The 26,378-nt window shown below is 48.4% G+C and overlaps 1 protein-coding gene across 1 annotated transcript in view; it reads left to right on the top strand.

Moving 5' to 3' along the window:
- Positions 1 to 26,378, top strand: part of LOC118377063 (insulin receptor-like) — a 101,392-nt gene that overhangs the window by 16,401 nt on the left and 58,613 nt on the right. The window contains exons 3-5 of the mRNA XM_052524580.1: positions 20,771 to 20,910; positions 25,221 to 25,368; positions 25,532 to 25,743. Of these exons, the coding sequence (XP_052380540.1) occupies positions 20,771 to 20,910; positions 25,221 to 25,368; positions 25,532 to 25,743 (500 nt within the window). The remainder of the gene's footprint in view (positions 1 to 20,770; positions 20,911 to 25,220; positions 25,369 to 25,531; positions 25,744 to 26,378) is intronic.

The raw sequence follows: 26,378 nt of genomic DNA, 5'->3' as shown, positions 1-26,378 counted from the left end.
GGCTGGGGCAGAGAGTGCTGGGATGGCGAGACACTTGCTACATGCTATAGTTTCTTGAGCTAGGCTTGAAGTCAGTCATCAGGAGTTATGAGGGGCGGCAAGTAGCCTCTAGCGGTTAAGAGCGTAACCGAAAGGTTGCTGGTTTGAATCCCAAAGCTGACTTGGTGAAAAATCTGTCGGTGTACACTTGAGCGAGGCAATTAACCCTAATTGCTCCTGTAAGTAATTGGATAAGAGCGTCTGCTAAATGACTAAAATGTCATGTAAATGACAGAGGAATTCCTGTGCAATCCTATCTCTCGCTCTCTCTTCGCCAACCGTCAGCACAGCTGCTAGGCCGCTCTGCTTTCTAGACATTTCCTGGCGTTCGTTCCGCCTTTCCACCTTTTAATATCCATGACAACAAGCACAAAATAAGAATTTGCTCATCTTTCCTTGAAACACAGAAGGCACTGCAGCGGTCCCAAGTCAGTCTGCAAAGTGCAGAGGTTTTCAGGGCTGCAGCCCAAAACAAACTCTCTTTTTAAAAACCTGCATCCTAAATGATTTTCCCATGAGGCTCAGGACAGGCAGGCCCCAGGAAGTGGTGTTTTTCCTATCAGTTTAAGGTCACAATGAGAATGGAGCAGAGAGTGTATGTGTTTTCTTCAACTACTTTAACATTTATTCTTTCTATGCTGCATTATGATAGAAAAGTTCATTTATATATTTATGATTTTCCACGTGAGGAAGAAGAAAAAATCTTTCCCTGCTCATTATAGAGTTTTTCCACTGGGCCAAATTTAAAGTCAGTGGAAAACCAAGCTGATTTTGTCAGATTCTTGTAAAGTATTGGAACCTTTTGATAAAATGTAACCTCTAATTTAGCAGCATTTAGTTCAATTTGAAAGGAACTAGTTGACATAGCTCATCCAGTGTACCGTGACCCCAGGCCAAACTCTCAAATTCTCAACCACTGCTGTGTGTCAGTGGCATCTAAACTTTTTGGGTGTGTGAGGAGGGGTCAAGGTGCTGGTTAGCACATACAGGAGGGGGGTTAGCACACACTGGCTAGCACATGATGGCAAGCACAGGCTGGCTAGCACAAACAGGAGGGGGGTTAGCACACACTGGCTAGCACATGATGGCAAGCACATACAGGAGGGGGGTTAGCACACACTGGCTAGCACATGATGGCTAGAACATACAGGAGGGGCGTTAGGACACACTGGCTAGCACATGATGGCTAGCACAAACAGGAGGGGGGTTAGCACACACTGGCTAGCACATGATGGCTAGGACATACAGGAGGGGGTTAGCACACACTGGCTAGCACATACAGGAGGGGGTTAGGACACACTGGCTAGCACATGAGAACAGTAATCCATGCTGCTAAACTAGCGCCTCATGGGAACAGTAGTCTACTTTGTCTGCCAGCGGTGGACTCAAATGAAATGTTATATGTCACATCCACATGGTTAGCAGATGTTAATGCGAATGTAGCGAAATGCTTGTGCTTCTAGTTCCGACAATGCAGTAAGAACCAACGAGTAATCTATCCGAACAATTCCACAACAACTACCTTAAACACACAAGTGTAAAGGGTTAAAGAATATGTACATAAAGATATATGAATGTGTGATGGTACAGAACGGCATAGGCAAGATGCAGTAGATAGTATAGAATACAGTATATACATATGAGATGAGTAATGTAGGGTATGTAAACATTATATTAAGTGGCATTGTTTAAAGTGGCTAGTGATACATTTCTTACACCAATTTTCCTTTATTAAAGTGGCTGGAGTTGAGTCCGTGTGTTGGCAGCAGCCACTCAATGTTAGTGGTGGCTGTTTAACAGTCTGATGGCCTTGAGATAGAAGCTGTTTTTCAGTCTCTCGGTCCCTGCTTTGATGCACCTGTACTGACCTCGCCTTCTGGATGATAGCGGGGTGAACAGGCAGTGGCTCGGGTGGTTGTTGTCCTTGATGATCTTTATGGCCTTCCTGTGACATCGGGTGGTGTAGGTGTCCTGGAGGGCAGGTAGTTTGCCCCCGGTGATGCGTTGTGCAGACCTCACTACCCTCTGGAGAGCCTTACGGTTGTGGGCTGAGCAGTTGCTGCACCAGGCGGTGATACAGCCCGAAAGGATGCTGTCGATTGTGCATCTGTAGAAGTTTGTGAGTGCTTTTGGTGACGAGACAAATTTCTTCAGCCTCCTGAAGTTGAAGAGGCGCTGCTGCGCCTTCTTCACGATGCTGTCTGTGTGGGTGGACCAATTCAGTTTGTCTGTGATGTGTACGCCGAGGAACTTAAAACGTACTACCCTCTCCACTACTGTCCCGTCGATGTGGATAGGGGTGTGTTCCCTATGCTGTTTCCTGAAGTCCAAAATCATCTCCTTTGTTTTGTTGTGTGAGGTTATTTTCCTGACACCACACTCCGAGGGCCCTCACCTCCTCCCTGTAGGCCGTCTCGTCATTGTTGGTAATCAAGCCTACCACTGTATTGTTGTCCACAAACTTGATGATTGAGTTGGAGGCGTGCATGGCCACGCAGTCATGGGTGAAAAGGGGGTACAGGAGAGGGCTCACAACGCACCCTTGTGGGGCCCCAGTGTTGAGGATCAGCGGGGTGGAGATGTTGTTACCTACCCTCACCACCTGGGGGCGGCCCATTAGGAAGTCCCGTACCCAGTTGCACAGGGCGGGGTCGAGACCCAGGGTCTCGAGCTTGATGACGAGTTTGGAGGGTACTATGTTGTTAAATGCTGAGCTGTAGTCGATGAACAGCATTCTCACATAGGTCTTCCTCTTGTCCAAATGGGTTAGGGCAGTGTGGATGCGATTGCGTTGTCTGTGGACCTTTTGGGGCGGTAAGCAAATTGGTGTGGGTCTAGGGTGTCAGGTAGGCTGGAGATGATATGGTCCTTGAAGTGAGGAAGTGAGTGCTAAGGGGTGGTAGTCGTTTCGCTCAGTTACCTTAGCTTGGGGTGGTAGTCGTTTCGCTCAGTTACCTTAGCTTTCTTGGGAACAGGAACAATGGTGGCCCTCTTGAAGCATGTAAGGACAGCAGACTGGGATAAGGATTGATTGAATACGTCCGTAAACACACCAGCCAGCTGGTCTGCGCATGCTCTGAGGACGCGGCTGAGGATGCCGTCTGGGCCTGCAGCCTTGCGAGGGTTAACACGTTTAAATGTTTTACTCACGTCGGCTGCAGTGAAGGCGAGTCCGCAGGTTTTGGTAGCGGGCCGTATCAGTGGCACTGTATTGTCCTCAAAGCGAGCAAAGAAGTTATTTAGTCTGTCTGGGAGCAAGAAATCCTGGTCTGCGACGGGGCTGGTTTACTTTTTGTAATCCGTGATTGACTGTAGACCCTGCCACATACCTCTTGTGTCTGAGCTGTTGAATTGCGACTCTACTTTGTCTCTATACTGACGCTTAGCTAGTTTGATTGCCTTGCGGAGGGAATAGCTACACTGTTTGTATTCGGTCAGGTTTCCGGTCACCTTGCCCTGGTTAAAGGCAGTGGTTCACACTTTCGGTTTTGTGCGAATGCTGCCATCAATCCACAGTTTCTGGTTTGGTAATGTTTTAATAGTTGCTGTGGGTACGACATCGCCGATGCACTTGATGAACTCGCTCACCGAATCAGCGTATTCGCCAATGTTGTTGTTGGACGCAATGTAGAACATATCCCAATCCACGTGATCGAAGCAGTCTTGAAGCGTGGAATCAGATTGGTCAGACCAGCGTTGAACAGACCTGAGCGCGGGAGCTTCCTGTTTTAGTCTCTGTCTATAGACTGGGAGCAACAAAATGGAGTCGTGGTCAGCTTTTCTGAAAGGATGGCGGGGGAGGGCCTTATATGCGTCCCCCACAACACCCACAGTCTCCCCTCAACCCCCCCCCACAACACCCACCGTCTCCACTCTCGCGCACCCCCCCCACAACACCCACCGTCTCCCCTCTCAGCCCTCCCCCGCTACAACCCGCACCGCACCGCCTCCCCTCTCAGCCACCCCCTACAACCCGCACCGTCTCCCCTCTCAGCCACCCCCCTACAACCCGCACCGTCTCCCTTCTCGGCCCCCCCACAACACCCACCGTCTCCCCTCTCAGCCCCCTCTACAACCCGCACCGCCTCCCCTCTCAGCCCCCTCTACAACCCGCACCGCCTCCCCTCTCACCCCGGTTCCTTTCCCGTCCTCCTTCTCTCCCTCCATTTTTTTCCCATTTGTTTCCACATGAGCAGCTAACGGTGAGATAGAGGCCTTAAATAGTGTGACACTGAGGTGTGAGCGCTGTAGACTAGAGCGTGGGTGGACAAGACCTTTTTTAGTTCATGTCTAAAACAGATACCGTACATGTGGAGGGGATGCCAAGACTGGAAGCGGGATTATGTTCTTTTTGAGGGGGATAAAAAAAAAATGTAAACGAGTACTCATTTGTGAATGAACTGGCAAAGTCCCTTTTTACTCGGTCCCTGGCTGCTCTGCGGCGGCTGTTTTTGTGAATGAATTCCTGAAAGGCAACGCTATCAGAGCTCGGCAGATCAGCTCTCTGTATCAGAGGAGAAGGCAGGAAAACACTCACTGAGCCCTACCACATAAACACTTCCACTACGCAACCTCTTCCTCTCTTTCTCCCCATTTCTCTCCCACTTCCTTTCGTACACGCTCCCTTTCTTGATCTCTCCCCTTCTCACTCGCTTCCTGTCCTCCTTTCCTTCTCTCTCGCTTCCTGTCCTCCTCTCTCGCTTCCTGTCCTCCTCTCTCGCTTCCTGTCCTCCTCTCTCGCTTCCTGTCTTTCTCTGGCCATTTTTTTTCTTCAATTTAACACTCATCAACAAACAAAAAAACTATTTCTTATTTGTGAATGAACTGGAGAGTCTCCTTTTTACTCGGTCCCTGGCTGCTCTGCGGCGGCTGTTTTTGTGAATGAATTCCTGAAAGGCAACGCAATCAGAGCTCGGCAGATCAGCTCTTTGTATCAGAGGAGAAGGCAGGAAGGCACTCACTGAGCCCTACCACATAAACACTTCCACTACGCAACCACTTCCTCTCTCTCGTTTCGTTTCTCTCACACTCTCTCTCCCCTTCTTACACACTCCCTTTCTTGCTCTCTCCCCTTCTCACTCGCTTCTTGTCTCTCTCCCCTTCGTACTCGCTTCTTGTCTCTCTCCCCTTCTCACTCGCTTCCTGTCTCTCTCCCCTTCTCACTCGCTTCCTGTCTCTCTCCCCTTCTCACTCGCTTCCTGTCTCTCTCCCCTTCTCACTCGCTTCCTGTCTCTCTCCCCTTCTCACTCGCTTCCTGTCTCTCTCCCCTTCTCACTCGCTTCCTGTCTCTCTCCCCTTCTCACTCGCTTCCTGTCTCTCTCCCCTTCTCACTCGCTTCCTGTCTCTCTCCCCTTCTCACTCGCTTCCTGTCTCTCTCCCCTTCTCACTCGCTTCCTGTCTCTCTCCCCTTCTCACTCGCTTCCTGTCTCTCTCCCCTTCTCACTCGCTTCCTGTCTCTCTCCCCTTCTCACCCGCTTCCTGTCTCTCTCCCCTTCTCACCCGCTTCCTGTCTCTCTCCCCTTCTCACCCGCTTCCTGTCTCTCTCCCCTTCTCACTCGCTTCCTGTCTCTCTCCCCTTCTCACTCGCTTCCTGTCTCTCTCCCCTTCTCACTCGCTTCCTGTCTCTTTCCCCTTCTCACTCGCTTCTTGTCTCTCTCCCCTTCTCACTCGCTTCTTGTCTCTCTCCCCTTCTCACTCGCTTCTTGTCTCTCTCCCCTTCTCACTCGCTTCTTGTCTCTCTCCCCTTCTCACTCGCTTCTTGTCTCTCTCCCCTTCTCACTCGCTTCCTGTTTCTCTCCCCTTCTCACTCGCTTCCTATCTCTCTCACTCGCTTCCTCTCTCTCTGTCCTTCTCACTTGCCTTTCTCTGATTTTCACTCGCTTCCTCTTTCTCTGTCCTTTATTTGAGACAGAGACACACACACAGAGAGAGACCCTGGATCTGCACTTATTCAATATTTTAAATTATATTTCAATGTGTTGTTCGATAGTAGTTAAGCATCAGAAGGAATTATTCTCCTAATTGGGTTTACTGCACTTGTGGAGCGGTAGGACAGGAGGTTAGTACTCCAGCCATGTTGTGTTGACTATGTGTTACAACTCTAAACTAACGAGGCAGGAGAGAGTCTCCCGGGTCCCCCAGCAAGCTACTGCAGATGAGGGCGATTACATAATCTAATTCCCCCATAAGCCTTTGGCTTCATTTAATGTATTATCAAATTAATTTAGAGAATTATACAAATCCCTGGATCTGCAGTCATTCAATATGTTTCATTCTATTTCAAGGTGTTGTTTGATAGTTGTTAAACATAAAAAGGAATTATTCTCCTAATTGGGTTTACTGTACTTGGGGATCGTACTGTAGAAACTGATAGTCTAATCCCCTGTTGTTATTCCATGGCTTCAAAGGAATCAGACCCATAAAAGTATAATCTCTTCTGTTTTTATTTCTATGTTGACGTTTGTTGTGAATAAAACTCCACTCACAGACAGTTGGGACTGTAGTTGGCGTTCCCTAGCAACAGGTGATCCACATGCTGCCGTCGTCCTGGTGAAAGACACTTTCAGACCTAATCAATGAGCTGAGGCGCCGTCTCCAAAGCTGCTCGGTCTGTCTGGAGGACTTGTTTCCTTTAAATGGATAATAAGTTCCTCTGGGTAGGGCTGTGGCGGTCATGACATTTTGTCATCCGGTTATTGTCATGCAAAAAGGAAAAGTGTCTCGCGGTAATTGACCGTTGATTACCATAAACACAGTTAGCATCTCCTGGCCTCCACGCGTACATGCCACTTAATGCATCGCCTTTGGAACGTCTATGTAATAAATCAATGTATTGTTTTAGGCAGATCTAAAGAAACATGATTTGAAGAACATGTATTTCAGAAGAATGGAATATGAGTTGGTCCTACAGTGTGTTATTTGGCTATGCTTCATGCTTTTAGGCTCGTTCATTTAGCAGACAAGATATGCTTATAAGTCCCCTGACATTATTTTATATTATGATTTTATAGTAAGAAGAATACAATTGAACTTAGCTGAATAAAATAGAAAGGATATTTTTTTCCTATTCTGGAGCGTTATGTGCATATGAAGTGGTTATGTTGAGAGTAAAAGTGATCATTTGAAACGGGTCCTATGAGGTAGATTTAGAGTTATTTGGCAACTTTAGTAGTGAATTATACAAACTTTAGAATGTCTTACAAACCAAAACACATTTGGGCTGCATGAGGCGACTATGGAATATTGATGATTTGAGAAAGTTGTCAAAAACAACAACCTTGCTGTGTGTTCCTTGTTCTCAGTCTGCACACGCTGTTCTCTCATCAAGTGATCATATTTTCACCCATCAAACTATTTCATATTGTCTTTACTAAAACATGTAACACTTTATTTAGATTTAGACTGAGCCGTTTTATCAAATGGTCAGGAACAGGAAACAGGATGCAGGGGGTTAAAGACCTGTCATCCTTATGCACTCGGGAATAGCGAATGGAGGCTACTGGTTAGTTTTTTTCACTCGTGCCTCGTAGGCTACGCCGGTTATTTCAAGCCCACACGTCAACCACTGTTTCAGGAGTGTGCATGGGCCCTCCAACCCTGTTCCTGCATCTACCCAGTACTCTGTATGTCATGGGCCCTCTAACCCTGTTCCTGCAGCTACCCAGTACTCTGTATGTCATGGGCCCTCTAACCCTGTTCCTGCATCTACCCAGTACTCTGTATGTCATGGGCCCTCTAACCCTGTTCCTGCATCTACCCAGTACTCTGTATGTCATGGGCCCTCTAACCCTGTTCCTGCATCTACCCAGTACTCTGTATGTCATGGGCCCTCTAACCCTGTTCCTGCATCTACCCAGTACTCTGTATGTCATGGGCCCTCTAACCCTGTTCCTGCATCTACCCAGTACTCTGTATGTCATGGGCCCTCTAACCCTGTTCCTGCATCTACCCAGTACTCTGTATGCCATGGGCCCTCTAACCCTGTTCCTGCATCTACCCAGTACCCTGTATGTCATGGGCCCTCTAACCCTGTTCCTGCATCTACCCAGTACTCTGTATGTCATGGGCCCTCTAACCCTGTTCCTGCATCTACCCAGTACTCTGTATGTCATGGGCCCTCTAACCCTGTTCCTGCATCTACCCAGTACTCTGTATGTCATGGGCCCTCTAACCCTGTTCCTGCAGCTACCCAGTACCCTGTATGTCATGGGCCCTCTAACCCTGTTCCTGCAGCTACCCAGTACTCTGTATGTCATGGGCCCTCTAACCCTGTTCCTGCATCTACCCAGTACTCTGTATGTCATGGGCCCTCTAACCCTGTTCCTGCATCTACCCAGTACTCTGTATGTCATGGGCCCTCTAACCCTGTTCCTGCATCTACCCAGTACCCTGTATGTCATGGGCCCTCTAACCCTGTTCCTGCATCTACCCAGTACTCTGTATGTCATGGGCCCTCTAACCCTGTTCCTGCATCTACCCAGTACTCTGTATGTCATGGGCTCTCCAACCCTGTTCCTGCAGCTACCCAGTACTCTGTATGTCATGGGCCCTCTAACCCTGTTCCTGCAGCTACCCAGTACTCTGTATGTCATGGGCCCTCTAACCCTGTTCCTGCAGCTACCCAGTACTCTGTATGTCATGGGCCCTCTAACCCTGTTCCTGCATCTACCCAGTACTCTGTATGCCATGGGCTCTCCAACCCTATTCCTGCATCTACCCAGTACACTGTATGCCATGGGCTCTCCAACCCTGTTCCTGCATCTACCCAGTACTCTGTATGCCATGGGCTCTCCAACCCTGTTCCTGCATCTACCCAGTACTCTGTATGTCATGGGCTCTCCAACCCTGTTCCTGCAGCTACCCAGTACTCTGTATGCCATGGGCCCTCTAACCCTGTTCCTGCATCTACCCAGTACTCTGTATGTCATGGGCTCTCCAACCCTGTTCCTGCATCTACCCAGTACTCTGTATGCCATGGGCTCTCCAACCCTGTTCCTGCATCTACCCAGTACTCTGTATGCCATGGGCTCTACTACCCTGTTCCTGCATCTACCCAGTACTCTGTATGCCATGGGCTCTCCAACCCTGTTCCTGCAGCTACCCAGTACTCTGTATGCCATGGGCTCTCCAACCCTGTTCCTGCATCTACCCAGTACTCTGTATGCCATGGGCTCTCCAACCCTGTTCCTGCATCTACCCAGTACTCTGTATGCCATGGGCTCTCCAACCCTGTTCCTGCATCTACCCAGTACTCTGTATGCCATGGGCTCTCCAACCCTGTTCCTGCAGCTACCCAGTACTCTGTATGCCATGGGCTCTCCAACCCTGTTCCTGCATCTACCCAGTACTCTGTATGCCATGGGCTCTCCAACCCTGTTCCTGCATCTACCCAGTACTCTGTATGCCATGGGCTCTCCAACCCTGTTCCTGCATCTACCCAGTACTCTGTATGCCATGGGCCCTCTAACCCTGTTCCTGCATCTACCCAGTACTCTGTATGCCATGGGCTCTCCAACCCTGTTCCTGCATCTACCCAGTACTCTGTATGCCATGGGCTCTCCAACCCTGTTCCTGCATCTACCCAGTACTCTGTATGCCATGGTCTCTCCAACCCTGTTCCTGCATCTACCCAGTACTCTGTATGCCATGGGCCCTCCAACCCTGTTCCTGCATCTACCCAGTACTCTGTATGTCATGGGCCCTCTAACCCTGTTCCTGCATCTACCCAGTACTCTGTATGTCATGGGCCCTCTAACCCTGTTCCTGCATCTACCCAGTACTCTGTATGTCATGGGCCCTCTAACCCTGTTCCTGCATCTACCCAGTACTCTGTATGTCATGGGCCCTCTAACCCTGTTCCTGCATCTACCCAGTACTCTGTATGTCATGGGCCCTCTAACCCTGTTCCTGCATCTACCCAGTACTCTGTATGCCATGGGCCCTCTAACCCTGTTCCTGCATCTACCCAGTACCCTGTATGTCATGGGCCCTCTAACCCTGTTCCTGCATCTACCCAGTACTCTGTATGTCATGGGCCCTCTAACCCTGTTCCTGCATCTACCCAGTACTCTGTATGTCATGGGCCCTCTAACCCTGTTCCTGCATCTACCCAGTACTCTGTATGTCATGGGCCCTCTAACCCTGTTCCTGCAGCTACCCAGTACCCTGTATGTCATGGGCCCTCTAACCCTGTTCCTGCAGCTACCCAGTACTCTGTATGTCATGGGCCCTCTAACCCTGTTCCTGCATCTACCCAGTACTCTGTATGTCATGGGCCCTCTAACCCTGTTCCTGCATCTACCCAGTACTCTGTATGTCATGGGCCCTCTAACCCTGTTCCTGCATCTACCCAGTACCCTGTATGTCATGGGCCCTCTAACCCTGTTCCTGCATCTACCCAGTACTCTGTATGTCATGGGCCCTCTAACCCTGTTCCTGCATCTACCCAGTACTCTGTATGTCATGGGCTCTCCAACCCTGTTCCTGCAGCTACCCAGTACTCTGTATGTCATGGGCCCTCTAACCCTGTTCCTGCAGCTACCCAGTACTCTGTATGTCATGGGCCCTCCAACCCTGTTCCTGCTACCCAGTACTCTGTATGCCATGGGCTCTCCAACCCTATTCCTGCAGCTACCCAGTACTCTGTATGCCATGGGCTCTCCAACCCTGTTCCTGCTACCCAGTACTCTGTATGCCATGGGCTCTCCAACCCTGTTCCTGCATCTACCCAGTACTCTGTATGTCATGGGCTCTCCAACCCTGTTCCTGCAGCTACCCAGTACTCTGTATGCCATGGGCCCTCTAACCCTGTTCCTGCATCTACCCAGTACTCTGTATGTCATGGGCTCTCCAACCCTGTTCCTGCATCTACCCAGTACTCTGTATGCCATGGGCTCTCCAACCCTGTTCCTGCATCTACCCAGTACTCTGTATGCCATGGGCTCTACTACCCTGTTCCTGCATCTACCCAGTACTCTGTATGCCATGGGCTCTCCAACCCTGTTCCTGCAGCTACCCAGTACTCTGTATGCCATGGGCTCTCCAACCCTGTTCCTGCATCTACCCAGTACTCTGTATGCCATGGGCTCTCCAACCCTGTTCCTGCATCTACCCAGTACTCTGTATGCCATGGGCTCTCCAACCCTGTTCCTGCATCTACCCAGTACTCTGTATGCCATGGGCTCTCCAACCCTGTTCCTGCAGCTACCCAGTACTCTGTATGCCATGGGCTCTCCAACCCTGTTCCTGCATCTACCCAGTACTCTGTATGCCATGGGCTCTCCAACCCTGTTCCTGCATCTACCCAGTACTCTGTATGCCATGGGCTCTCCAACCCTGTTCCTGCATCTACCCAGTACTCTGTATGCCATGGGCCCTCTAACCCTGTTCCTGCATCTACCCAGTACTCTGTATGCCATGGGCTCTCCAACCCTGTTCCTGCATCTACCCAGTACTCTGTATGCCATGGGCTCTCCAACCCTGTTCCTGCATCTACCCAGTACTCTGTATGCCATGGTCTCTCCAACCCTGTTCCTGCATCTACCCAGTACTCTGTATGCCATGGGCTCTCCAACCCTGTTCCTGCTGCTACAGTGCTTAATTTTGGAAACCAAGTGAAATCTGTTCGAGAACATCGATAGTAACATGGTTTCACAATGAAACAAATTCAATTAAACAGTTGACAGCCCCTCTCTCTGCCCCCTTGAAAAAAGGAAAGAAGGAGAGAGGGGAGGAGATGGAAACGCACAGTGATTCTATAGCTAAAAGGTCATGTCAAACTATTAACTATGGAAATATATAAAAATGCCCTATTTACTAGGTTGTTCAAATACAAATTCACTATAATTGTATTTATTTTAAATTTGATCTTTATTTAACCTTTTATTTTACTAGGCAAGTCAGTTAAGAACAAATACTTATTTTCAATGACTGCCTAGGAACAGTGGGTTAACTGCCTTGTTCAGGGGAACAGTGGGTTAACTGCCTTGTTCAGGGGAACAGTGGGTTAGCTGCCTTGTTCAGGGGAACAGTGGGGTTAACTGCCTTGTTCAGGGGAACAGTGGGGTTAACTGCCTTGTTCAGGGGAACAGTGGGGTTAACTGCCTTGTTCAGGGGAACAGTGGGGTTAACTGCCTTGTTCAGGGGAACAGTGGGTTAGCTGCCTTGTTCAGGGGAACAGTGGGGTTAGCTGCCTTGTTCAGGGGAACAGTGGGGTTAACTGCCTTGTTCAGGGGAACAGTGGGGTTAACTGCCTTGTTCAGGGGAACAGTGGGGTTAACTGCCTTGTTCAGGGGAACAGTGGGGTTAACTGCCTTGTTCAGGGGAACAGTGGGGTTAACTGCCTTGTTCAGGGGAACAGTGGGGTTAACTGCCTTGTTCAGGGGAACAGTGGGTTAACTGCCTTGTTCAGGGGAACAGTGGGGTTAACTGCCTTGTTCAGGGGAACAGTGGGGTTAACTGCCTTGTTCAGGGGAACAGTGGGGTTAACTGCCTTGTTCAGGGGAACAGTGGGGTTAACTGCCTTGTTCAGTGGGGAACAGTCAGGGGAACAGTGGGGTTAACTGCCTTGTTCAGGGGAACAGTGGGGTTAACTGCCTTGTTCAGGGGAACAGGGGTTAACTGCCTTGTTCAGGGGAACAGTGGGTTAACTGCCTTGTTCAGGGAACAGTGGGGTTAACTGCCTTGTTCAGGGGAACAGTGGGGTTAACTGCCTTGTTCAGGGGAACAGTGGGGTTAACTGCCTTGTTCAGGGGAACAGTGGGGTTAACTGCCTTGTTCAGGGGAACAGTGGGGTTAACTGCCTTGTTCAGGGGAACAGTGGGGTTAACTGCCTTGTTCAGGGGAACAGTGGGGTTAACTGCCTTGTTCAGGGGAACAGTGGGGTTAACTGCCTTGTTCAGGGGAACAGTGGGGTTAACTGCCTTGTTCAGGGGAACAGTGGGGTTAACTGCCTTGTTCAGGGGAACAGTGGGGTTAACTGCCTTGTTCAGGGGAACAGTGGGGTTAACTGCCTTGTTCAGGGGAACAGTGGGGTTAACTGCCTTGTTCAGGGGAACAGTGGGTTAACTGCCTTGTTCAGGGGAACAGTGGGTTAACTGCCTTGTTCAGGGGAACAGTGGGTTAACTGCCTTGTTCAGGGGAACAGTGGGTTAACTGCCTTGTTCAGGGAACAGTGGGGTTAACTGCCTTGTTCAGGGGAACAGTGGGGTTAACTGCCTTGTTCAGGGGAACAGTGGGGTTAACTGCCTTGTTCAGGGGAACAGTGGGGTTAACTGCCTTGTTCAGGGGAACAGTGGGTTAACTGCCTTGTTCAGGGGAACAGTGGGGTTAACTGCCTTGTTCAGGGGAACAGTGGGTTAACTGCCTTGTTCAGGGGAACAGTGGGGTTAACTGCCTTGTTCAGGGGAACAGTGGGGTTAACTGCCTTGTTCAGGGGAACAGTGGGGTTAACTGCCTTGTTCAGGGGAACAGTGGGGTTAACTGCCTTGTTCAGGGGAACAGTGGGGTTAACTGCCTTGTTCAGGGGAACAGTGGGGTTAACTGCCTTGTTCAGGGGAACAGTGGGGTTAACTGCCTTGTTCAGGGGAACAGTGGGGTTAACTGCCTTGTTCAGGGGAACAGTGGGGTTAACTGCCTTGTTCAGGGGAACAGTGGGGTTAGCTGCCTTGTTCAGGGGAACAGTGGGGTTAACTGCCTTGTTCAGGGAACAGTGGGGTTAGCTGCCTTGTTCAGGGGAACAGTGGGGTTAGCTGCCTTGTTCAGGGGGTTAGCTGCCTTGTTCAGGGAACAGTGGGGTTAGCTGCCTTGTTCAGGGGAACAGTGGGGTTAGCTGCCTTGTTCAGGGGAACAGTGGGGTTAGCTGCCTTGTTCAGGGGAACAGTGGGGTTAGCTGCCTTGTTCAGGGGAACAGTGGGGTTAGCTGCCTTGTTCAGGGGAACAGTGGGTTAACTGCCTTGTTCAGGGGAACAGTGGGTTAGCTGCCTTGTTCAGGGGAACAGTGGGGTTAGCTGCCTTGTTCAGGGGAACAGTGGGGTTAACTGCCTTGTTCAGGGGAACAGTGGGGTTAACTGCCTTGTTCAGGGGAACAGTGGGGTTAACTGCCTTGTTCAGGGGAAAAGTGGGTTAACTGCCTTGTTCAGGGGCAGAACGACAGATTTCTACCTGATTCAATCTTGCAACCTTTCGGTCCAACGCTCTAACCACTAGTCTACCTGCCCGCCCCAAACTTATGCTCTGAATTTGTTTAATTATGGAGTATAGGCTAGACTAATTATGTACCAAAGACATCTTAAATACATTTTAAAACGTGTTTTTTCTGCCCTGTGTAATATCTAGTAAGCTATGAATTGTATAATGGCTCAATCCATTATTTGAATTCGGGGGTGGGGCACAATCCATTATTTGAATTCGGGGGGGTGGGCACAATCCATTATTTTAATTCGGGGGGGTGGGCACAATCCATTATTTTAATTGTGGGGGGGGGGGGGCTTGGGCTCAGATATATGCCTATGCATCAGCTCTAATACTCATATGGGTGTTTTGAATGAGTTGTTTTATGAAACCTCCCTTTAGAAAGCGCTGTCCATTTTGTTGTTTTATGAATCCTCCCTTTAGAAAGCGCTGTCCATTTAGTTGTTTTATGAATCCTCGCTTTAGAAAGCGCTGTCCATTTAGTTGTTTTATGAATCCTCCCCTTTAGAAAGCGCTGTCCATTTAGTTGTTGTTTTATGAATCCTCCCTTTAGAAAGCGCTGTCCATTTAGTTGTTTTATGAATCCTCGCTTTAGAAAGCGCTGTCCATTTAGTTGTTTTATGAATCCTCCCCTTTAGAAAGCGCTGTCCATTTTGTTGTTGTTTTATGAATCCTCCCTTTAGAAAGCGCTGTCCATTTAGTTGTTTTATGAATCCTCCCCTTTAGAAAGCGCTGTCCATTTTGTTGTTGTTTTATGAATCCTCCCTTTAGAAAGCGCTGTCCATTTTGTTGTTTTATGAATCCTCCCTTTAGAAAGCGCTGTCCATTTAGTTGTTGTTTTATGAATCCTCCCCTTCAGAAAGCGCTGTCCATTTTGTTGTTGTTTTATGAATCCTCCCCTTCAGAAAGCGCTGTCCATTTTGTTGTTGTTTTATGAATCCTCCCTTTAAAAAGCGCTGTCCATTTTGTTGTTTTATGAATCCTCCCTTTAGAAAGCGCTGTCCATTTAGTTGTTGTTTTATGAATCCTCCCCTTCAGAAAGCGCTGTCCATTTAGTTGTTGTTTTATGAATCCTCCCCTTCAGAAAGCGCTGTCCATTTTGTTGTTGTTTTATGAATCCTCCCTTTAAAAAGCGCTGTCCATTTTGTTGTTTTATGAATCCTCCCCTTTAGAAAGCGCTGTCCATTTTGTTGTTTTATGAATCCTCCCCTTTAGAAAGCGCTGTCCATTTAGTTGTTGTTTTATGAATCCTCCCTTTAGAAAGCGCTGTCCATGTTGTTGTTGTTTTATGAATCCTCCCTTTAGATAGCGCTGTCCATTTTGTTGTTTTATGAATCCTCCCCTTTAGAAAGCGCTGTCCATTTAGTTGTTGTTTTATGAATCCTCCCTTTAGAAAGCGCTGTCCATTTAGTTGTTGTTTTATGAATCCTCCCTTTAGAAAGCGCTGTCCATTTTGTTGTTTTATGAATCCTCCCTTTTAGAAAGCGCTGTCCATTTTGTTGTTTTATGAATCCTCCCTTTAGAAAGCGCTGTCCATTTAGTTGTTGTTTTATGAATCCTCCCTTTAGAAAGCGCTGTCCATTTTGTTGTTTTATGAATCCTCCCTTTTAGAAAGCGCTGTCCATTTAGTTGTTTTATGAATCCTCCCTTTTAGAAAGCGCTGTCCATTTTGTTGTTTTAGGCTTTGAAACAAACCACCATGTTTTCCATTCAGGTTGAACTTATTTCTTCAAAATGGAATCAAACACAGTGTGGTGAGTTTTTTTTAAAGCACCATACTGTTTTGATGATAAGTGTTTAATGTGATTTTCCATTGCGTTGATGCCAGAGTGGTAAGAGGGACAATAGAGCCCTGAGGACCAGGCCATTCGGACCTGATGATCATTAGCGAGTTGGGTACTACCAACGCATGTCCAGAGTGGTAAGAGGGACAATAGAGCCCTGAGGACCAGGCCATTCGGACCTGATGATCATTAGCGAGTTGGGTACTACCAACGCATGTCCAGAGTGGTAAGAGGGACAATAGAGCCCTGAGGACCAGGCCATTCAGACCTGATGATCATTAGCGAGTTGGGTACTACCAACGCATGTCCAGAGTGGTAGGAGGGACAATAGAGCCCCGAGGACCAGGCCATTCAGACCTGATGATCATTAGCGAGTTGGGTACTACCAACGCATGTCCAGAGTGGTAGGAGGGACAATAGAGCCCTGAGGACCAGGCCATTCGGACCTGATGATCATTAGCGAGTTGGGTACTACCAACGCATGTCCAGAGTGGTAGGAGGGACAATAGAGCCCTGAGGACCAGGCCATTCGGACCTGATGATCATTAGCGAGTTGGGTACTACCAACGCATGTCCAGAGTGGTAGGAGGGACAATAGAGCCCTGAGGACCAGGCCATTCAGACCTGATGATCATTAGCGAGTTGGGTACTACCAACGCATGTCCAGAGTGGTAGGAGGGACAATAGAGCCCTGAGGACCAGGCAATTCAGACCTGATGATCATTAGCGAGTTGGGTACTACCAACGCATGTCCAGAGTGGTAAGAGGGACAATAGAGCCCTGAGGACCAGGCCATTCGGACCTGATGATCATTAGCGAGTTGGGTACTACCAACGCATGTCCAGAGTGGTAGGAGGGACAATAGAGCCCTGAGGACCAGGCCATTCAGACCTGATGATCATTAGCGAGTTGGGTACTACCAACGCATGTCCAGAGTGGTAGGCGGGACAATAGAGCCCTGAGGACCAGGCCATTCAGACCTGATGATCATTAGCGAGTTGGGTACTACCAACGCATGTCCAGAGTGGTAGGAGGGACAATAGAGCCCTGAGGACCAGGCCATTCAGACCTGATGATCATTAGCGAGTTGGGTACTACCAACGCATGTCCAGAGTGGTAGGAGGGACAATAGAGCCCTGAGTACCAAGCCATTCAGACCTGATGATCATTAGCGAGTTGGGTACTACCAACGCATGTCCAGAGTGGTAGGAGGGACAATAGAGCCCTGAGGACCAGGCCATTCGGACCTGATGATCATTAGCGAGTTGGGTACTACCAACGCATGTCCAGAGTGGTAAGAGGGACAATAGAGCCCTGAGGACCAGGCCATTCGGACCTGATGATCATTAGCGAGTTGGGTACTACCAACGCATGTCCAGAGTGGTAGGAGGGACAATAGAGCCCTGAGGACCAGGCCATTTGGACCTGATGATCATTAGCGAGTTGGGTACTACCAACGCATGTCCAGAGTGGTAAGAGGGACCCTGAGGACCAGGCCCTACCTCTGGGTGTACAAGCAGACAGGAATCCCTGACACTACACACGTTGACTCTAATTTGACTCCAATATATAGAAAATAATTTGAATCAAGTGTACTGATACCATATAGTCATGTATTAGTATATATATAATATAATACACAGATTTACTTGAATAGTTGTAGTATAATATTGTTACTTTATTACCACACAACGGTTTTCGTTATAAATTGAGTATTTCACCTTTGGTAGACTTCTGGCTCCAGTGTATATAGTGTATATATGGCCAAATCTAGGACTCCAGACTGTTATCAAATCCAATTTTATTTGTAACATACACATGGTTAGCAGATGTTAATGCGAGTGTAGCTAAATGCTTGTGCTTCTAGTTCCGACAATGCAGTAATAACCAACAAGTAATCTAGCTAACAATTCCAAAACTACTACCTTATAGACACAAGTGTAAGGGGATAAAGAATATGTACATAAAGATATATGAATGAGTGATGGTACAGAGCGGCATAGGCAAGATGCAGTAGATGGTATTGAGTGCAGTATATCCATATGAGATGAGTATGTAAACAAAGTGGCATAGTTAAAGTGGCTAGTGATACATCTATTACATAAGGATGCAGTAGATGATAGAGTACAGTATATACGTATACATATGAGATGAATAATGTAGGGTATGTAAACATTATATTAGGTAGCATTGTTTAAAGTGCCTAGTGATATATTTTACATCATTTCCCATCAATTCCCATTATTAAAGTGACTGGAGTTGAGTCAGTGTGTTGGCAGCAGCCACTCAATGTTAGTGGTGGCTGTTTAACAGTCTGATGGCCTTGAGATAGAAGCTGTTTTTCAGTCTCTCGGTCCCAGCTTTGATGCACCTGTACTGACCTCGCCTTCTGGATGATAGCGGGGTGAACAGGGAGTGGCTCGGGTGCTTGTTGTCCTTGATGATCTTCCTGTGACATCGGGTGGTGTAGGTGTCCTGGAGGGCAGGTAGTTTGCCCCCCCCCCAGTGATGCGTTGTGCAGACCTCACTACCCTCTGGAGAGCCTTACAGTTGTGGGCGGAGCAGTTGCAGTACCAGGCGGTGATACAGCCCGAAAGGATGCTCTCGATTGTGCATCTGTAGAAGTTTGTGAGTGCTTTTGGTGACAAGCCGAATTTCTTCAGCCTCTTGAAGTTGAAGAGGCGCTGCTGCGCCTTCTTCACAATGCTGTCTGTGTGGGTGGACCAATTCAGTTTGTCTGTGATGTGTACGCCGAGGAACTTAAAACTTACTACCCTCTCCACTACTGTTCCATCGATGTGGATAGGGGGGTGTTCCCTATGCTGTTTCCTAAAGTCCACAATCATCTCCTTAGTTTTGTTGACGTTGAGTGTGAGGTTATTTTCCTGACACCACACTCCGAGGGCCCTCACCTCCTCCCTGTAGGCCGTCTCGTCGTTGTTGGTAATCAAGCCTACCACTGTCGTGTCGTCCGCAAACTTGATGATTGAGTTGGAGGCGTGCATGGCCACGCAGTCGTGAGTGAACAGGGAGTACAGGAGAGGGCTTAGAACGCACCCTTGTGGGGCCCCAGTGTTGAGGATCAGCGGGGTGGAGATGTTGTTACCTACCCTCACCACCTGGGGGCGGCCCGTCAGGAAGTCCAGTACCCAGTTGCACAGGGCGGGGTCGAGACCCAGGGTCTCGAGCTTGATGACGAGCTTGGAGCGCACTATGGTGTTAAATGCCGAGCTGAAGTCGATGAACAGCATTCTCACATAGGTATTACTCTTGTCCAGATGGGTTAGGGCAGTGTGCAGTGTGGTTACACCCGTTGCTGACGGGTGTATAAAATCGAGCAGACAGCTATGCAATCTCCACAGACAAACATTGGCAGTAGAATGGCCTCACTGAAGACCTCGGGGACTTTCAATGTGGCACTGTCATTCGATGCCACCTTTCCAACAAGTCAGTTATTGACTTGCTGTTATCGTGCAGTGGCAACCGTTTGGGGAAGGCCCTTTCCTGTTTCAGCATGACAGTGGCAACAGTTTGGGGAAGGCCCTTTCCTGTTTCAGCATGACAATGCCAACAGTTTGGGGAAGGCCCTTTCCTGTTTCAGCATGACAATGGCAACAGTTTGGGGAAGGCCCTTTCCTGTTTCAGCATGACAATGCCAACAGTTTGGGGAAGGCCCTTTTCTGTTTCAGCATGACAATGCCAACAGTTTGGGGAAGGCCCTTTCCTGTTTCAGCATGACAATGCCAACAGTTTGGGGAAGGCCCTTTCCTGTTTCAGCATGACAATGCCAACAGTTTGGGGAAGGCCCTTTCCTGTTTCAGCATGACAATGCCAACAGTTTGGGGAAGGCCCTTTCCTGTTTCAGCATGACAATGAGATGAGATAGACGAGCAGGTGTCCACATACTTTTGGTCATGATGTGTAGTTCAACCTCTTTTCAACACTTTTGTCCGCTCCTCTTGTAAAATTCTGTACTTTCAGAAGAGCCGGAAAGGGGCCAACTCGTCCCAGTGCAACGGTCCTTCCATCCCGTTCCATTCCTGTGAGATGGGGCCGACACAAACATTTCAAGGCGTTTTGATTTAGAGGTGACAAGAGAAAGTGTTCCTGTTCCGGGGACGTTGTTCACCTGTTGGATAAGGAAGTGACGTGGGGCTGTAAGAACAAACCGGTCGGGCTTCTCGCGAGGATTATCTCAAACTTTGACAGCACTGATTTGAATCACACAGACTACACAGTTATATAGAGTTCCTTTGCTTGGATGAAGTAACATTTCCTTATGAGCGAGCATATCGTGAGGTGACACTGCCATGTGTAAAGGGTGTGACAATGTTCTGTAACCTGTGTGTGTTTCCCTCTCTGCAGGTTGAACTGTACTCTGTGCGCGGGCCTGTAACCTGTGTGTGTTTCCCTCTCTGCAGGTTGAACTGTACTCCGTGCGCGGGCCTGTAACCTGTGTGTGTTTCCCTCTCTGCAGGTTGAACTGTACTCCGTGCACGGGCCTGTAACCTGTGTGTGTTTCCCTCTCTGCAGGTTGAACTGTACTCCGTGCACGGGCCTGTAACCTGTGTGTGTTTCCCTCTCTGCAGGTTGAACTGTACTCCGTGCGCGGGCCTGTAACCTGTGTGTGTTTCCCTCTCTGCAGGTTGAACTGTACTCCGTGCACGGGCCTGTAACCTGTGTGTGTTTCCCTCTCTGCAGGTTGAACTGTACTCCGTGCGCGGGCCTGTAACCTGTGTGTGTTTCCCTCTCTGCAGGTTGAACTGTACTCCGTGCGCGGGCCTGTGTCCTAAGATGTGTTCGGGAGTGAAGATCGTAGACTCTGTGACAGCAGCCCAGGCTCTTAGAGGATGCACTGTGCTCAACGGTAGCCTGGTTATCAAGATCCGTGGAGGAAGTAAGTACAGTATACCCTCACTACCATCCACCCTCACTACCATCCACCCTCACTACCATCCACCCTCACTACCACCCACCCTCACTACCACCCACCCTCACTACCAACCACCCTCACTACCAACCACCCTCACTACCATCCACCCTCACTACCATCCACCCTCACTACCATCCACCCTCACTACCATCCACCCTCACTACCATCCACCCTCACTACCATCATCCACCCTCACTACCATCCACCCTCACTACCATCCACCCTCACTACCAACCACCCTCACTACCATCCACCCTCACTACCTACCACCCACCCTCACTACCACCCACCCACCCCCACTACCACCCACCCTCACTACCTACCACCCACCCTCACTACCACCCACCCACCCACCCCCACTACCACCCACCCTCACTACCACCCACCCACCCTCACTACCAACCACCCTCACTACCAACCACCCTCACTACCATCCACCCTCACTACCATCCACCCTCACTACCATCCACCCTCACTACCATCCACCCTCACTACCAACCACCCTCACTACCATCCACCCTCACTACCATCCACCCTCACTACCATCCACCCTCACTACCATCCACCCTCACTACCATCCACCCTCACTACCAACCACCCTCACTACCATCCACCCTCACTACCTACCACCCACCCTCACTACCACCCACCCACCCCCACTACCACCCACCCTCACTACCACCCACCCTCACTACCTACCACCCACCCTCACTACCACCCACCCACCCACCCCCACTACCACCCACCCACCCTCACTACCACCCACCCACCCTCACTACCAACCACCCTCCCTACCTACCCCCCTCACAACCCAATATATAATTTGGTCACTTAACAGACTCTATTGATATGCTTTATATTCAAACTCACCTCAATCACTATCTGAACTGACTCTGTTTCCTCTCGCTACCTCAGTCAATATAGCAGCAGAGGTTAACTGACTGTCTGTTTACTCACATAGAAGCAGAGGTTAACTGTCTGTTTCCTCTCGCTACCTCAGTCAATATAGCAGCAGAGGTTAACTGACTGTCTGTTTACTCACATAGAAGCAGAGGTTAACTGTCTGTTTCCTCTCGCTACCTCAGTCAATATAGCAGCAGAGATTAACTAACTGACTCTTTCCTCTCGCTACCTCAGTCAATATAGCAGCAGAGGTTAACTAACTGACTCTTTCCTCTCGCTACCTCAGTCAATATAGCAGCAGAGGTTAACTAACTGTCTGTTTCCTCTCGCTACCTCAGTCAATATAGCAGCAGAGGTTAACTAACTGTCTGTTTCCTCTCGCTACCTCAGTCAATATAGCAGCAGAGGTTAACTGCCTGACAGTTTACTCACATAGAAGCAGAGGTTAACTAACTGGCTTACTGACTGTTTCCTCTCATAGCAGCATGGTTAACCCATTACAGTCTAAGCCTGGTCTAAACCGGGGGAGATATATACAGTGCATTTGGAAAGTATTCAGACCCCTTCACTTTTTCTGTATTTTGTTACGTTACAGCCTTGTTCTAAAATGGATTAGCATTTTTCCCACGTCAATCGACACACAACACCCCAGATATTTGTTTTTACTTATTTATGTAAGTATTCAGACCCTTTGCTATGAGACTCGAAATTGATCTCAGGTGCATCCTGTTTCCATTGATCATGCTTGAGGTGTTTCTACAACTCGACTGTAGTCCACCTGTGATTAAATTCATGATTTGGAAAGGAGCACACACCTGTCTATATAAGGTCCCACAGTTGACACTGCATGTCAGAGAAAAAAACCAAGCCATGAGGTTGAAGGAATTAGCCGTAGAGCTCCGAGACAGGATTGTGTCGCGGCACCATTTTGGGAAAGGGGACCAAAACATGTCTGCAATATTGAAGTTCCTCAAGGACACAGTGGCCAATTGTGGCCAAATGTAAGAAGTTTGGGACCACCAAGAATCTTCCTAGAGATGGACGCCCTGCGAAACACAACCCAACCAAGCCTCACTGCTTTTTGACACAATGCCCACTTAACCTGGAAGCCAGCCGCACCAATGTGTCGGAGGAAACACTGTGTACCTGGCGACCGTGTCAGTGTGCACGGCCAGCCACAGGAATCGCTTGTTCGTAATGGGACAATGACATCCCTGCGCCCGCCCAGTGGATCTCCCAGTCACAGGCCGGCTGCGACAGAGCCTGGACTCGAACCCAGAATCTCTAGTGGCACAGCTAACACTGCGATGCAGTGCCGTAGACCACTGTGCCACTAGGGAGGCCCCCGTGGTCATGTTTTTCAGCGGATGGGACTGGGAGACTATTAAGGATCGAGGGAAAGATGAACGGAGTAAAGTACAGCTGAAAACCTGCTCCAGAGCACTCATGACCTCAGACTGGGGCGTGGGTTCACCTTCCAACAGGGCAATGACCCTTAGCACACAGCTAAGACAATGCAGGAGTGGCTTTGGGACAAGTCTCTGAATGTCCTTGAGAGGCCCAGCCAGTGGCCGGACTTGAATCCAATCGGACATCTCTGGAGAGACCTGAAAATAGCTGTGCAGCGACGCTCCCCATCCAACCTGACAGAGCTTGAGAGGATCTGCAGAGAAGAATGGGAGAATATCCCCAAATACAGGTGTGCCAAGCTTGTGGCGTCATACCCAAGAAGACTCATGGCTGTAATCGCTGCCAAAGGTGCTTCAACAAAGTACTGAGTAAAGGGTCTGAATACTAACTGAAGGTAAATGTGATATTTCATTTTTTTTTTTAAATATTTGTTTTGAAACAAAATCCTGTTTTTTACTTTGTCGTTTTGGGGTATTGAGGGGGAGAAAAAAACAATTTAATAAATTTTAGAATAAGGTAATAATAACTCTAGGCGACCTGCCGCCCCAGGTCATACCAAGGATCATTTTGGTATTTGATTTTGAATTTTAAGACCTCTTGAAGTAAAAAGAATAATAATAATAATAATAATAATTGCAATTTTTGGGGGATCATTTTTGTTTGGCCTTACTGCTTTTATCCCATACAAACACTTTGAATAACAGATTCACTACATGGACCAGATAGTAACCCCCCCCCAAAAAAAATATATATATAAACAAAGTTTGTTCTGAAGTGTCTGTCCTTTATCTGAGCGATATTAGAAAGATCATGATTGTTTTTGCAGTGTTTAACTCTTTATCTTTGGCACTAAACAGTCTCCATATATACATCCATTCATTGTTTTTGCAGTGTTTAACCCCTTATTTTTGGCACTAAACAGTCTCCATATATACATCCATTCATTGTTTTTGCAGTGTTTAACTGCTTATTTTTGGCACTAAACAGTCTCCATATATACATCCATTCATTGTTTTTGCAGTGTTTAACCCCTTATTTTTGGCACTAAACAGTCTCCATATATACTTCCATTCATTGTTTTTGAACTGGTACCGAGGATCTTCAGACATGTCTAGAGCAAAACAAACCGACATGAACGTGGTTGTGAGAGTCTCACCTTTCATAACAAACACCGCTCTAGCTCCGTCACCTTTCCATAGAGGGGTCATAACAAACACCGCTCTAGCTCCGTCACCTTTCCATAGAGGGGTCATAACAAACACCGCTCTAGCTCTGTCACCTTTACATAGAGGGGTCATAACAAACACCGCTCTAGCTCTGTCACCTTTACATAGAGGGGTCATAACAAACACCGCTCTAGCTCTGTCACCTTTCCATAGAGGGGTCATAACAAACACCGCTCTAGCTCTGTCACCTTTACATAGAGGGGTCATAACAAACACCGCTCTAGCTCTGTCACCTTTCCATAGAGGGGTCATAACAAACACTGCTCTAGCTCTGTCACCTTTCCATAGAGGGGTCATAACAAACACCGCTCTAGCTCTGTCACCTTTCCATAGAGGGGTCATAACAAACACCGCTCTAGCTCTGTCACCTTTCCATAGAGGGGTCATAACAAACACCGCTCTAGCTCTGTCACCTTTCCATAGAGGGGTCATAACAAACACCGCTCTAGCTCTGTCACCTTTCCATAGAGGGGTCATAACAAACACCGCTCTAGCTCTGTCACCTTTCACCGCAGATGTGGAAGTGTGACCGTCAGCTGAAGTGAGCGATTGAGACGCATCCAATGCAAAACAGACATCTATCTTAAACTGACAGATTTTTTTATGGAGATGTCTTTATTATGCTGATTATATGTCTTTGGGGGTGCGGAAACTGACTGTTTCCTCTCATAGCAGCAGAGGTTAACTGATTGATTGCCTGACTGGTTGTCTGTCTGTTTCCTCTTTCAACATCAGATAACATAGCCGCAGAGCTGGAGGCTAACCTGGGTCAACTGGAGGAGATAACAGGCAACCTGACCATCAAGAGAGCCTATGCCCTTGTCTCTCTCTCCTTCCTCCGCAAGCTACGCGTCATCCGGGGAGAGACGCCGACCCAAGATGGGTAGGTCTTGAGTAGTAGTGCGCTATATCACACTAGGGTTTGAAAACGTTGCCTGAATTAACATAGTACCTGGGAGACCAGTGTGCAGATTTATGATTTTGTTCTAATGCTTTTGGCTTGTTGTTCATTTTCTCAACCTCTCTCTCTCTATGTACTTTATCAGGAACTACTCGTTCTATGCTTTGGACAACCAGAACCTGCGTCAGCTGTGGGACTGGAACAAACACAACCTGACCATCCTCCAGGGACGCATGTTCTTCCTTCACAACTCCAAGCTGTGCATGTCTGAGATCCGCAAGATGGAGGTGGTGACAGGCACTAAGGAGAGAGGCATCAAGAATGAAATCGGCAGGACCGATGGAGACCAGGCCTCCTGTAAGACCAGCCAACGTGGAACTTTAGACAAACATCATCGTATTATGTGACCGACCGGCTCGATTTGGTCTTATGTAGCAACATTTGAAATGGTGTTTTTTGCATTGGATAAAATTAGAGACTCAGAGCTACAAAATGGTATATCATTCACTATAGTTGAGGAACAATAGGAAAGTAATTATGCTTTTAACTTCACTTTTGAGAAAATGGCCCTTGACTGTTTTGGTACCGACTAGATAGTTCTTCTTTGTCTACACCTATTCAGCATAATTCACAACCTCTTAAGCTTTAGCCCCGCCCATCTCTTTAAGGATTCACAAGAGGCCATGTGCTAAATAGAGTGAGTAAGGTAATGTTCTAAACAACCAAAGAGTTCAAGACTAAAGGCTGGTTTGTAAACGGGTGTGTTTGTGAATTTAATCTGGATTGCCCGAGTGTAACTCTGGGCGTTCGTAAACGCAAGAGTGTTGTCAGATTGTCCGTTCGTTCAGAGAGCACACTGGATGCTCTGGCCGAAGAGTAGTGTTGATCCGTGCGTTCTTACCGAACAGCAGTCAAGCACCCAACCTAACTGGCTAACGTTGGCTAACTTGCTAGCTACTTCCAGACACAAATGAGAGAACACCTCACTCTGA

Source organism: Oncorhynchus keta, chromosome 1 (assembly GCF_023373465.1).
Source record: "Oncorhynchus keta strain PuntledgeMale-10-30-2019 chromosome 1, Oket_V2, whole genome shotgun sequence".
NCBI lineage: Eukaryota > Metazoa > Chordata > Actinopteri > Salmoniformes > Salmonidae > Oncorhynchus > Oncorhynchus keta.
This window is presented reverse-complemented; position numbering and strand designations above follow the sequence as displayed.